This window comes from Harpia harpyja, chromosome 3 (assembly GCF_026419915.1).
Source record: "Harpia harpyja isolate bHarHar1 chromosome 3, bHarHar1 primary haplotype, whole genome shotgun sequence".
Lineage (NCBI taxonomy): Eukaryota > Metazoa > Chordata > Aves > Accipitriformes > Accipitridae > Harpia > Harpia harpyja.
In genome coordinates, this window is record NC_068942.1 from 48,782,792 (window position 1) to 48,796,331 (window position 13,540).

The 13,540-nt window shown below is 35.4% G+C and overlaps 1 protein-coding gene across 5 annotated transcripts in view; it reads right to left on the bottom strand.

Moving 5' to 3' along the window:
* The window catches only part of CDIN1 (CDAN1 interacting nuclease 1), a 134,921-nt gene that overhangs the window by 98,200 nt on the left and 23,181 nt on the right, over positions 1–13,540 (bottom strand). For 3 of the 5 annotated variants that reach the window (XM_052782499.1, XM_052782498.1, XM_052782497.1), the window contains exons 2-4: positions 6,518–6,563; positions 5,593–5,657; positions 2,253–2,313 (exon numbers count right to left, since the gene is read on the bottom strand). In XM_052782499.1, the coding sequence (XP_052638459.1) occupies positions 2,253–2,313; positions 5,593–5,657; positions 6,518–6,563 (172 nt within the window). Of the gene's footprint in view, positions 1–2,252; positions 2,314–5,592; positions 5,658–6,517; positions 6,564–13,540 lie in introns of those variants that run through there. The other 2 variants (XM_052782501.1, XM_052782503.1) reach the window with 2 other exon arrangements.

Below are 13,540 nucleotides of genomic sequence, written 5' to 3' on the forward strand. Positions count from 1 at the left end.
TCCCCAAGTAGAGAGAAATGCTTTCCACGGAGCTGCTTATTTCCAGTAACCCACATCAGAGCTGACACATGAAAAATGGTGAAATTACTGAAGGTAGTCCAGCCTGAATAAGGACTACCTTATTAGTTCAGGTACTTGCATCTCCCTAATTTTCATATTAATCATGTGTCCATCTTTCTTTGAAACAGGGCCATCATGCTTCATGTCAGAATTTAGCATGTAAGTAAAATTCATAGTGCTTCAAATCTCACTTGAAAATATTTGTATGAAGAGAACAGTGACTAATTTTATTATTCCTATCTAACAAAAATGAGACTTATTTTAGTCCTTTTGCATTGCCTATACAATATGAATAAGTTGGCAAATAAAATAAATAAAAAAAAGAATTAAAAGTAGTTTCACAAACCCTCAAAAAAACAACCCCAAAAGATAGTAATATGGAGCTTTCCTATTTAACAGAGCTGCTACACATTGTAATGCACCTATGTTATATATTTCTCATCAATTTTTACAGTTTCCACTGATTAAATATATATTGACTCATAAAGTATTACCATTACATCAATTGTCAGCAGATGCAAGAGTATGTCATTTAAATATTAACTATCATATAAAAATGGCAGCTTGATTGTTTGGAAGCAGTAATCTGGTGCTGGTTATTGCCACATTTCCCTAATGCATTAGGCAGCAGTCACAAAATGCATTGCCTTTCTTATATACCTGCTACTACAAAATCAGAAGCAGATAAGTTCTTTGTGTATCTCCCCTTTCTCTTAGATTTAATTTTTATTTATTTCTGAACTGCAGATATCTTTGATCTGAATTGCAAAAATGCATTAGTATAATATAAACAAAGATATGCTCACTAGAGTCAGAAATTATATGCATCATCTCTAAATCAATGGGAAAAAATATACAAAGAACCAGTAACAGATATATTACTTTGTGCTTGAAATATTTTTATGACAGTTCCCATATAATATGGGTGCGATATATCATGAATCAGGTTGTTTACCTAAATTCTTAATAAGATTGTACTTATTTATGTAAAGTAAATTCTATTCTCAGTACTTTAAGACTTGTCTTTTCCAGAAACGGTAAGAAGCTACGCATTAGTACTAATATGAAATAAATCCTTTATTCTATGCTAACTGTATGATCAGGATATGTGGACACTTCACAGACCATTAATACCTTCTAGTAATTGATAGGTAATCACTCATTTGCTGGCTGCAGCAATGTACATGAGAGAGAAACCATTCTTTCTTACTAATGTAACATGTAGAACTTGCTGCTATTGCAACACTTAATATTCGTACTGCTGTATCATTTTCAATGCAAACACTCATTTTCTGCCTCCTTCTTACATTTTCTATTAAAATGCAACACAAAACAGCATACATTTCATTCTATCCCTCTGAGGTTTGCATAAGCAGTTCCAACGAGTATCAGCTATTGTATTGTTATTATTATTGTAAATAAATATTTTAGAGTTTAAGGGGTAGATATTTCATCAATTTTTTTTCTAGGAGGCTCACTGCCACTCTTTCAAACTTTTTACACCTTCTTTGAGATAGTGCTTTAGACAGCAGTTTTTAATGCAATTAACACCTTGCATCCCAAGGCAGATTCATATTCTAGTTAATAAACAGCATCAATACATTTGTCAAGACTTTAATGGCAACCGTACTGAACTTTTCATACACCAGCTTTTCTAGGAAATGGCTATACTGAGGAATTTACTCTGCTTAATTGCTTTATATTAAGCAGTTTTCATTAGCCATCCTCTAATCCATATGAACAGAAATAAAGGGAGTCAGGAAAATGAACTGGTTTAACCCTTCCTAATATTAAATAATAATAAAAAAATCTTAGATGGGTTTTATTATTAAAAACAAGGAATCAAATGTAAGTAAAACTGATGCAACTCCATTTAATCAATGTGGGAATTTTTAGTAAGTTTGTGCATTAAAGCCCTACGGTCTGTCTGAAATTTCCAGCAAAATACAAATTCAGACTTTATTACACATTTGCCTTGAAGTTAAGAGACTAATTACATTAACTGATTTATTAATAAATGGGGCTTTTTGTCTAATTATTGTAAGTACTAACAGACTGGGGAACCATTTTAAACGTCTAATGTGCCTTGAAACCATTTTTTTTAGGTTAATTACATTTCTCACTAAAGTCACTATAGATATGCCCCTTAGGTTTTATACCAGAAGATTAAAGAAAAAAGTAAAGATGATTACCTCATTGGCCAGCTCCAGTAATATAGGGGCAGCTGCATTTTTCATCACCCCATTCAGGTACCTAGACAAGACAAAGCCAGGTAATTCTGTGGTGGCAAGAAAAGGCCAGTTTATACATGTCAGTTCCCTTGTGCACCTCTTTCATTTGGGGGAAAATACCCCAGTACAGAGTATTTAATGGGAAATCTTTTCAGAAGTAAGTATTTTAAACAATCAGTAACTCTCCAGGGTTGTCTCCTATACATCTGCAAGATATATCAATCTCAATTAAGTCACTGGTAAAAAACACAATAAATCAAGAAATTAAAATAAATTTTGGCTTAATGACATACAAATAAATTATATCTGTACTACTTAAAGATACATTACAGACAAATAAACCTCTATTATTCACAGTAAAGATTTTGCGTTCCACCTTCAACTATGAAGGCGTACTGTGTATCTTACTCAATTCACTACTATGCACAAAACCATAAATTCTCAAATTTAATCCAGATTTTATCAACTGGGCAGTAGTTTAAATACTAAAGGCTTACTTTAGTGAAATCAGAGTCTAACAATCAAATTAATATTCTAAAGAGAACATAAAAGAAGAACTATTTAGGATCCAATAAAGGGTGATAGAAAGTCATTATCCTATCAATGGCAAAGGCTTAATGTTTCTGATTAAGGGTATTAGACCAATATGGATACACAGTGATGTTTCTGACCATCACTTCACACAGTATCGCCTTCCTCACTTCTGTTACTTTCACTGTTTGATGTTTATATTTCAATAATGCCTATAACCTGTTCTCAGGAGTTGAAGGGAAGAAGCTATATTATTGGAAGCCACTTTGTGCTTTGCAGCCATGTGGAAAAGAACAATAGTTACCAACATTTGTTCGTTTATCCTATCCATATTCATATAGCACATCATTACTGACATCATTAGAAGGCCACAGCCTTCCCAGCTCTATCATTATCTATCCATCAGAAGCCACTCTTCTGCTCATTAATTACAGACATAAAAATTCTTTATCATTTTACCTTTCTGTGGAATGGGTGTAATACCTTTGCATAAACCTCTTCACAGAGGATTACAGGGCTTTTTGTTTGCAAGTTATTCTGAGGCTTAATGAATAAAGGAAGTGATAAAAGCTTTTTGCTTTAACCTATTTCAGTTCTACATTAAAAAAAAACACAAAACAAGATGCCTTGTGTATATTTAAACATTGAAAACTTGTAAGAGAAGAAAAAAAGGAGAGCTTATAAACAAAATACCTAACCAGGAAGATTTACTTGAGATTAATGTTCTAAACCATGCATCTAGTTGATTTAACAGCAAAGCTACAGCTGACAATGGAGTAATTTTCTGTCAGATATTTCTAATGCTACTGGCAATTCCATTAAGGACTAACAGGTCTCACATGCTGATGGCAATACTGTTCTGAAAAGCTTGCTGATCTTTCTTGTAATTTGTCTTCGTGTTTGCCTAAATTTAAGACTAGTAAGTCTCAGCAGAGCAGCAGAAACTACTCCACTCAACCGTACTTCTACTTGCTCCCAACAGGGACCACTGGAAATGACTACCTTCAAAAATTGGTAGTTTCTGACCTAGGAAAGCAATGGGAGCATAATTATCTGCTTGTATGTTGGTGGGAATAGGAAAGAGCATACCACACAGACTGGGGTTTACAGTGGCAAGGATGGATGCTACAAAAGAGTAGAGGAGAAGACATGTTTGTCATGTTTATGCTTGAAGCATTTCAAACTGGCTTCTGACTCAAGTAGTTTGCCCCTGTAGCTTACGAAACATACTACACTGTAAATCTACTAAAACAGGATTGAGATGAGTTTTCTAACTATTAACAGAACATCTCTGATTTTAAAACGTGCATTTTATTCATCCATGTTAATACAGTTGCAATATGAAATACCTAGAAATAGCATAAAGAATGATTTTCCCTACCACCACCATATAGCTTCATACATAATGCATTAGTTATGTACTGCTATCATACTTCAGACAGTACAGAAGGGGACAGGAGACCAAATCCTCCTACCTGATGTGAGCCAAACTTAATCATACCTACAACCTTACTGAGACCAATACAACTGCTGCTTTGCATAAAGCGAAATTTGGTCCCATGTTTCAGGTTTAAGTTGTTGGAACTAGTAACGCATCATAGAAGTGACTTAAATGATTTACATACGTTTTAAGAAAAGGCTTATTTACACAGCAGTTACAATTAACATAGGGCACTTCAGTGAAACTGTGTTGGTGAGAAGTAATTAAAAATAGTATTGTATATACATGGTTATTAACAACAAAATTTTAAGCCAATATTCTTCCTAACCAAGAATCAACACTAGAAGTGCAATGTGATCAAGTACAAATTTTTACAGAACACCACAACTACTAAAAAAAGAAAATCAAACCCCCAAAACAGCACAATTCACGCTAGGTGTTCTAAACCAGCATCTGATATAATCAGGCTGTGCTTAGGTTTTAAGTATGTGACTCTGCAGAAGCACAGTTAATTGTTTACAAATTAAGGCTTTTTGTTTATTTTCCTGATTCATACAGATTAATATTAAGCATAAATATCAGACATCTATAATCAAAAGTAAGAACTCACTTGCCATGCAAGCTCCTCAGATATGTCAGTCTACAAAGTAGTATTTTAATTGCATATCTTTACCAGTTATCAGTATGCCCCAATTATGTCATTGCAGTATTTTTAGTAAAGCCTACAGAAGTAACAGACAAACTGTAAGGTGTAGCAAATACAATTTATTAGCTTAAGATGCAAACAATTGTACAATATTGTAAAATGACATAACGGTTTTCATCCTCCCTTAAAAGCTATTTCTGACACTTCTGTTGATAAAACAGGAGTGATCTAAAAATTAGTGCTTTAACTAGCAATACATGAATTTAATACGTAACTTTTTGTAATGTAACACAAATGTTGTTTTAAAAGTACAAGCAAATAACAGAACAAGTTCCCTTGCTGTAAGGAAGTTATCATCAATATTAGTCTTGACACAGAAATCCTGTAATTACAAACTGTAAGTAATATATAATAAATGCTATCACATACACTGTAAAAAATATTTGCTTATCCTGACCTAGAGCCAAGGAAGTAAACCCTTTCTTAATCAGACTGACCAAAAGCTGAAAAATTTCTGCATTTTCACTGAAAAACATTTTTACATGAACCACCCTGTTTTCCTCATCCCAAATTTTTATTTTTATAGAAAATCAGCTTCGTAAACTAATAATCTAATTTACTCATAATTGCCATAACAATTAGTAGTTATGATGATACTCTTAACTGGGGTGGGGAGGTCATACCTTTGGTAGTAAGTTTCAATAGCTTCAGCAGTGTGATGCTTGGCATGTGTTCTTTTGATTTGTTTCTAGAAAAATGAAAAAACAAAGAGTCTTACAAATGTGTCATAGATCAAAACACAGAAATCATGACTGCCCAAACACATGTTTCTTGGCTACACTTTAATATATAAACTGCATTATGTTTTTAGATTCTGTACAGAGATGACATTCAATCTACCTATTGAATTGAACATCTTCAGACTGTACTGCAATGTACCATATATGTAAAAGCCAATAAGGTCACAATAATTGAATCTAAATAAGTTTACTGAAGGCTGCAGAGGGCAAAGAAAAACTTGTTCTCTCTTTCAACCTTTGTATTAATTTTCCCTCAATTCAATTCCATCTAAGTCTGGTGCACTCTAGTTTTACAATTCAACTGGCATTTTTAACCAGGAAGAACATTGCTTAAAAACAACTTATTTGAAAAACTACAAAAAGTAATTCCATAGAGACTTGCCACTTGACTGACATCTGTCATCTCATGATAAATGACTCCATTTTCTGCCTCTCTTGCCTTCTGCCACTCCGGCAATGGTCATTTATCATCATCTCTGTCAGCAATGGAAAGCAGCACTGACAGTGCAAGTCAGCAAACATTTAGCACATGGAACCACGCAACACAGGGAAATTATTATTGTCAGAATAATAATGGTTTAGCATAATTTATTACAGGTCCACCAAATAAGCAAAGGCTAGATGTTATTAGACAGATGGATGGGTAGGCTTGGCAGCCATCCACTGAGACTCAGGCGGTGCTTGATGTGGAAAAGGGAACATCCTCCAAACCAATCAGAAAGCTGGCAGTTCAATTACAAAGAAATAAAGGGACATTCATCATTCAATTAGGCACCTGTCAACCCTCACAAAGGAGAAAACTTCTAACCTGGTACTCCTGGGAGAAGATGCTCAGCAGAGTGGACTGCGATTGACTGGAACAAATAAAAGAAGGACAAAGTTAATTACTGGAGTGCACTGCAAAGAAACAAAAGAGAAGGGAGCTTCAAAGGTAGGCCTGCTGCCCTGTAATCTAACAGAACATGAAAACAAGTGTGGAAAAGTTGTTCCAGATGAACACCTCAGACAAAGGCTTCCTGCTGCTAGGTCAAGGAGAGAGCGTATGAGGGAGGGGAGGAAAATATAGCAAGAGTTTCAAAGCAAACGAGCATATTGTTTGGGTGATTCCTTTTTCAGCTTCAGAACCCACAAAGTCCTATCAGAGCAGGTAGCTAAGTTAAAAGGGAACAGGCAAAAAAGAAAACAAAGCAAAATTTCCATTAATAATTGATGGAATTAAATTCCATCAGCAATTGGGAACATGCCGCTTGTTCATTGGCAACATATTGAAATTCATTTTGTTAGCAGCAAGGGAACCTCTTCAGTAGCTGTCTCATATTCAGGTTAAAAACTTCCCCCTCTGTCAGAAGTAGCATATGGGACCACTGGAACATTCCCACTGAAACTGATGTGCTTTGAAAATAGAAACTTTCACAGCAGGAAGCTGAGATTCCCCGGAGTCGGTCATTTCCAAAAGCTGCCATAAGCTTCATTCATCTAAGGCTCCACTCAATGTCAAACACCTGGCAATGAAGCAACCTGGAAAGCATTCTTCCCAAGTGGGAATTTTTCTCTCTGAATTGTTAACATTTAGAAATAGGACAAGATTTTTTTTCCCTCTGAAAGGCAATCAATACCACACCGCTACTGTTTTCAATTGTCCTCTGTGGATATATCTACCTCATCACATCCTGAATACAATTAATTACTCCTGATATATTTTCCTACTACATGCAACTTGAACAAATTATAGTCTCAATAAATCGAGTTTTATGGTACAGCAAAGCATTATGAATAATTAACATTTTTCCTTTCGTGAACTTACCTACTAAGGCATAGCATAGGTATGCCTAAAGATTCAGCAATGTCTAAAGTCTTGCTCTTCTGCCAGATTTCTTGTATGTGAATTTAACACCTGTATCACATCACACATACATTAAATGTAAATGTTCTCTCCACACTTAAATGGCCCTTCTGCTTGCCGTTTTCACACCTCAGAAATACTAATTTAAGATAAGGAAGTCTTACTCCCATTTTCAAAAGGGAAAACTGAGGCACAGAATGACTAAATGGTTTGTTCAGGTTTAAACAGACGGTATGTCTATGCAGCACAATATAAAAAGTGACCTCTAAACCAACCAGTTGAAGCATTAGGAACAAAGCGACTAGATTAATGCAGTGCTATATAAAGAGCTTACTAGTTTGTCTTATCCATATTTGTGCTTCCAGCATCTTTGCCATAACGCTGTATTTTGGGCTTGTCTGCCCTGCACAACATCTGTGTGACAGCAGTAAGCTGAGCCTTACCTCCAGTATTTTACACGAGAATGTTCACCCTGAGTACTCACTGACTGAATGTTAAAAGTGTAGAAAAATGATAGCAACATAAACTAGTATACAGATTTATGAAATTCATGGATTACAGAAAAATGAATTACAATGTAGTCAAGAATTTAAATATTCTTAAATATACATCATTTGAGATAGAGACCAGGAGATATGTACCACAATGCCTCCCCAAAAGGTGCACCATCCAATTATGGCAACCTTCAACATGCACATGTAATCATTAGAAGATGAACAAAGGAAAGAAATTAAGATTATATACTTACACAGGCTATATACATATGCAAAGCTAAGGTATTTCAAGTTGATTTATTTAAAAAACCCCTGCAGGTTATAAATAAATTGGATACCTACGGCTCTCCACCTAACTATTATTATCTGACAGATTTACATGGTCATAATGGCAGAACTGAAATTAGAGAAAAGACGTGGAAAAAAATCAAAACAAAAGAGGACATCATTTAACTGAATTTCTGGTTTGAGTTCTCTCCCACTGACATAACAATTTTGTATTTTTAGGCTATTCCCAGCATGATTACTGTACTTACTGTACCATTATCCTGTTATACCCACTGACATATCAAAAAGAACTAAGACCATTATCCCTCTCTTCACACTCCTGACTCTTGTCCATTTTATCTGTTCCTTTGGTGTCCTTGGATTTTGCCCTTCTACTTCAGTTTAGTCCAACACTCCTCTCCTATGCTTCCAACTGTTCAGATCATTTAGGACTTACCATGAACATTAAAAAATTCAGTCCAATAACTGAACAAGTTGGATATATACTGGATTGCAGTACAAAAACAATATGACTGTGACAAAGAGAATTATTTCAATAGTACCATTCAAAGAATTTCAAGCCTTACTACCAGATCTTTCTCCTTCCCCAGGAGAAGTGGATTTACATCTTCACATGGCTGCTTCCGTGTTTCTTCTGGTTAACACAGTTCCCCTCTTAAACACAAAAATCACTTATCTGCCACTCAGTGTTTCCTTGCCACAATTCCATCGCCACAACTTCCTAGCAAAATGAAATAGCTCAAAACACAGCTGGAGCATGTATTGCAAGATGCCATTGACAGAAAACTGAAACATGATGGTCTCAAAAAGCGCTGAAAAAGACAGTACTGTGTACTTGGAGAGGGGACAGAAGTCATGAACATGCATTTGTGTTGCAAGACAGCATGATCACAACTGCTGATACTGACAGCAGGGATACTGACATGTAAGTTATCATTACTTCTACAGGAGCAGCCAAATTCCTAGGGCGCCATCCATCCTGTGATGCTTCTATACAGGATCTCAAAGCAGCAAATGAGCAGACAAATTAATAGAGCTGAGATACCCAGGAAAACAAATATAACACTGAAAATACCTTCTATTCAAAGTAACATTTCAGTGCTGCATTATTGCCTCTTACGGATTAAACTTTATAGTAAGCTTCATGGCTTACTGGAAGGCTAGGGATATAGACATGTTTGTGTCAAGCAAGCTCTTTTGTCGAGAACCAACTGTAGAGCCAAGGTACTTATTTGCTGATTTTCTGAAACAAGTGAAAAACTGCAAGCTCATAATTTCAAGTACTACCCAGATTAAATAGTTAATAAATTAACTTGTTATCCATCTTGTAGAACTAAATCTACTTTCCAGGAAAACAAGCAAATTTTCCTCTTAAGTTCTATAGCAGCCACTGTCATGGAAACATTTTCTTCTGCAATTCCAGATGGCAATGGACCTAACTCCCAGAGCTCTGTTCAAAGCAACCAGCCTTGCTCTTCAAATATCCTCTTTTTCTTGTACACCAGCATCCATAATGAACCAATTTACCTTTTGTTACTCTGTGTTGATATCAGTGGCATACTTCCATCTGAATGCCTGATGCACTTTGTGCTCTTGTCAATACATAACTGGATTTAGGCATAAAACAGTGAAATCTAAAATCTGCTACAAAATGCCCATTTTTTTTTAGACAGAAAATAACTTTTATTTAAAAAAAAAAAAAGAAATGTCATTTCTAGGTTCCAAATGATATAAAGATATAAAAATCTGCTTATCATAACCAAAAAAAAGTATTACAGATATCAAAGTCCATCCCCATTGAGAATGGGATGCCCAAGTCAGACCAGAACAAGGGATAAGAGGAATTGTCTCTAAGAACTTAGAGATAAGTCAGGCTAAAAAGACAATTGCAAGTCTGGTGCTGGAAGAAGAATATGCCTTTTGGTCATTTAATATGTAAGAGTAAAATTTACACCATTCTCTTCTAATGAATCCCAGAGTTTGGTAGAGGAGAAATGCTATCATCCCTGGAGAGTATTTCAGAAATGTTTTGTTTTGCAATGACTATTCATATATAAACTAGTAACAGACAATATGCTGATGCAGATCAGTGCTTTATAACTAGAATTGATATAAAACTCTGGCCAAGAAGCAGCTAGTAAGGACAAAAAGAATTTAATTGGATCAGATTGTCTTCTCAACAAAGCAGGCTTGCAGATCTAGCCAAGATTTGGGGTGCTGTCCAACTTAATATTTGCTGTTTACTACAGCTTCACCAGGAGAAAATCCAAACATGAAAACTTCTGCAAATATCATATTATCAGCCCCTGCAAATAATTAATTCTTTAGGGATAATGTAAACCTTACACTTTTCTGGTTTATTTTCTGAGATTAGTGAAAACACGAAATTTTAGGTACGAAACCAAGTTTCCACTTGTTTCATCTATTCATTTTAAAATGAGTTTCCTCTCCCTCATCTTTAACTCCACACTTTTTACCTAAAATAGAAAGAGGGAAACAAAGGAAGACTACCTAAAGAGATCTGTACAAAAAAGAAAAAAATCAAGAGTAAATATGAACTGTAGTATTTAATCCAGCAACTATTCACACAAGTGGAGACAAACAGGGGGAAAGCAAAGTCCATCATGAGACAAATATATATTATATATATAGAATAGCCTTGATTTTTTTTTAAACAAATGAAATCTACAAAGAACATTGCTTCATTGCTTCCCTTTCACAAAATGGAACATTCCACTTCGTTAAGACGATAAATATATTGGTTAAAAAACTGAGTGAGGCAGGAGCTGCGTTTCCAAAATTCAGAAGCTGTTACGTTTGAAATCCCAAAGCTGCAGTGTCAAACCTTCTCTTGGAAGTGCATACAACATTGCACTTAGCTACTGTAGGAATTCAGGTAGGGGGAGAAATTCTTTCCTTCCACAGTCTCCAGTGTGAGTACGTAGTGCTAGTCATATCTCTTCATGAAATGTTTTGAAGCAGACAGCGACAGTCTCTCATTTCTAATAACTGGAAAAGAACTTCCCCTTTCCATGTATAATAAGTTTGTAAATATTTTTAATAATGCAATATTGAGCTTTAAAATAAAAGTAATACATACAACTTAGGGCTAGAATTGCACGGTGCTGCCATACTGGATTAAGAATCTATGTGAGGAAAGAAATACATACGTATTTGACGAATTTAAGTGACTGGGGGTGGAAAGGGAGTCCTCCTCACAGCTATCCTGAAATTCCAGAATGCGTGTCTAAAATACATTTTTCCTGTTACATTATCAAAGACATGAAAGAAACCCAAACAGCCTTTTAATTCTCAACTTCTGTACTGCAAATGCTTTGGAACAGGAACTCCTAAAGGAAGCAATGTTTCTATACTGCTTATCACATGCTAACCAGTCCGCTCTTATTTCTAAAAACTCTGTCAATAATGGATTTCAAATAGATCTAGCAGCATTGGTTCAAATGCATAACATATGCACGGATGCGTAAAGCCTCCGTGGCTTCCCAGAACTGCAGGATGTAGCTAACAAGCACCACAGTTACACCTGTAAATTAACTAAAGCCAGCCTGATGGTGAACTTCCCACCTGAGAGGAGGTGACAACTAGTGGATTCTCAGAATTTCTTCTACATGTCAGCATTGTCAGGATGGGAAAAAGGCTTCTTAGCAGTCTGAATGGTTCCACATCCAGGAAGGCTCAGGAATACCAAAGGCCTACCAAAGCATGAGAACCGCTAGACTTATATGCATCCAAGCGCTGAAGAACATGGAAGGAGGGAGGGAGACTCACTGACCTCTAGAAAGTTATAGCTTTAACCTCTCTTCGCTGCAGCTTTTAATATTGAAATCTTTCCTAAAGTTTTAATATGCTTGTGGTCACTTCTCTGAATGAAAATTCTCAAAAAGCACATTATTGTCTCTGTACACATTTGTACTTTATCATTCACAAATCTAATACTGATTTATCAGAAGTCGGTGAATTACCAATTTAAGCTAAATCAATATATGTGTCTATATATATATGTGTGCATGTGTGAATATATGTGTTTAAATGAATATATGAGTTTGAATTGGAGTAACTAAGTGACATAAAAGTATCTAAGTCTTTAGTTACAACATGGTAACTTCTGTAAAGTGGCTATCTTCCAATGTTACAGCTTTCCAGCTACACCAGTTCAAGTCTGGCATACAAAACCAGTTTTATTATCTCTGCATAACAAGCTTTCCACACAATGAAACATCAGTAGCTACTACTTTGGGAACTACAATGCCAATACAGTGCTGTTGGGGAAATACTCCCATTACAAATATATTAATACTATAAAAATTCAATGAATATATATACACATGACAAGAAGTACCTGCTGATATGCTCATTTAGGGCTTAGTACCATCACATTTAAAATCAAGATAAAATTCAAGCTCATCTGGAGAACTATAGCACCCATCACTTTTGAAATTCTCCAATATCCAGTTCAATAAACTGTACAACAGCTCAATTCAACAGATTTAAATAGAATCACTCACTAAAAATGATCTTTGCATCAAAGTCGATTTCGTACCTTTGGTAGGATCAAAAATAAAAACCAAAAGTAAAGAGTCTGAGGAAAAAGACATCCTGCATTGCAGGCTTACACTATCCAATGATAATAAAAAGGTTAAATGCAGGCATGTGCATACAACTTTGCTGTCTATAGCCAGGGTTATGAGAGTAACTGTATGACAAAGCTCCGAGAAGGCTACTTGAGAAGAGTCATCACTTCTATGACCTTGACACCGGTTGGTCCCACAACTTCTATACAATTTAGTGATGTGCAAGAACAGATGATGGTGCAATACATAGAAATGGCAGCATTTAAAATTCATAGTAGCATAAGGCCATTACTTTTCCCACTGGGCCACTTGAACTTTAATAATGTCTGACCTAGTTGGCCAATAAGTTCTAGCAGCAGACAGAGGAAAATTGCCAGTATTAGATACTGTTTGAATGATTTTTCATTTAGAAGGACTTAGAAGTTCCTTTAAGAACAGGGCACCAATTCTTCCTGTAGACACCTCATTTTTTGGTGTCTGTTGTAACGGTCAATATATTTTAAAACAACTGCAGACTATGAACAATCTGTATTAGACATGAAAAAAATAAAATGCAGAGGTAAATACAAATTATCAAAACAGGCAATGATCACAAAATAATGCTAGCTCTTCGC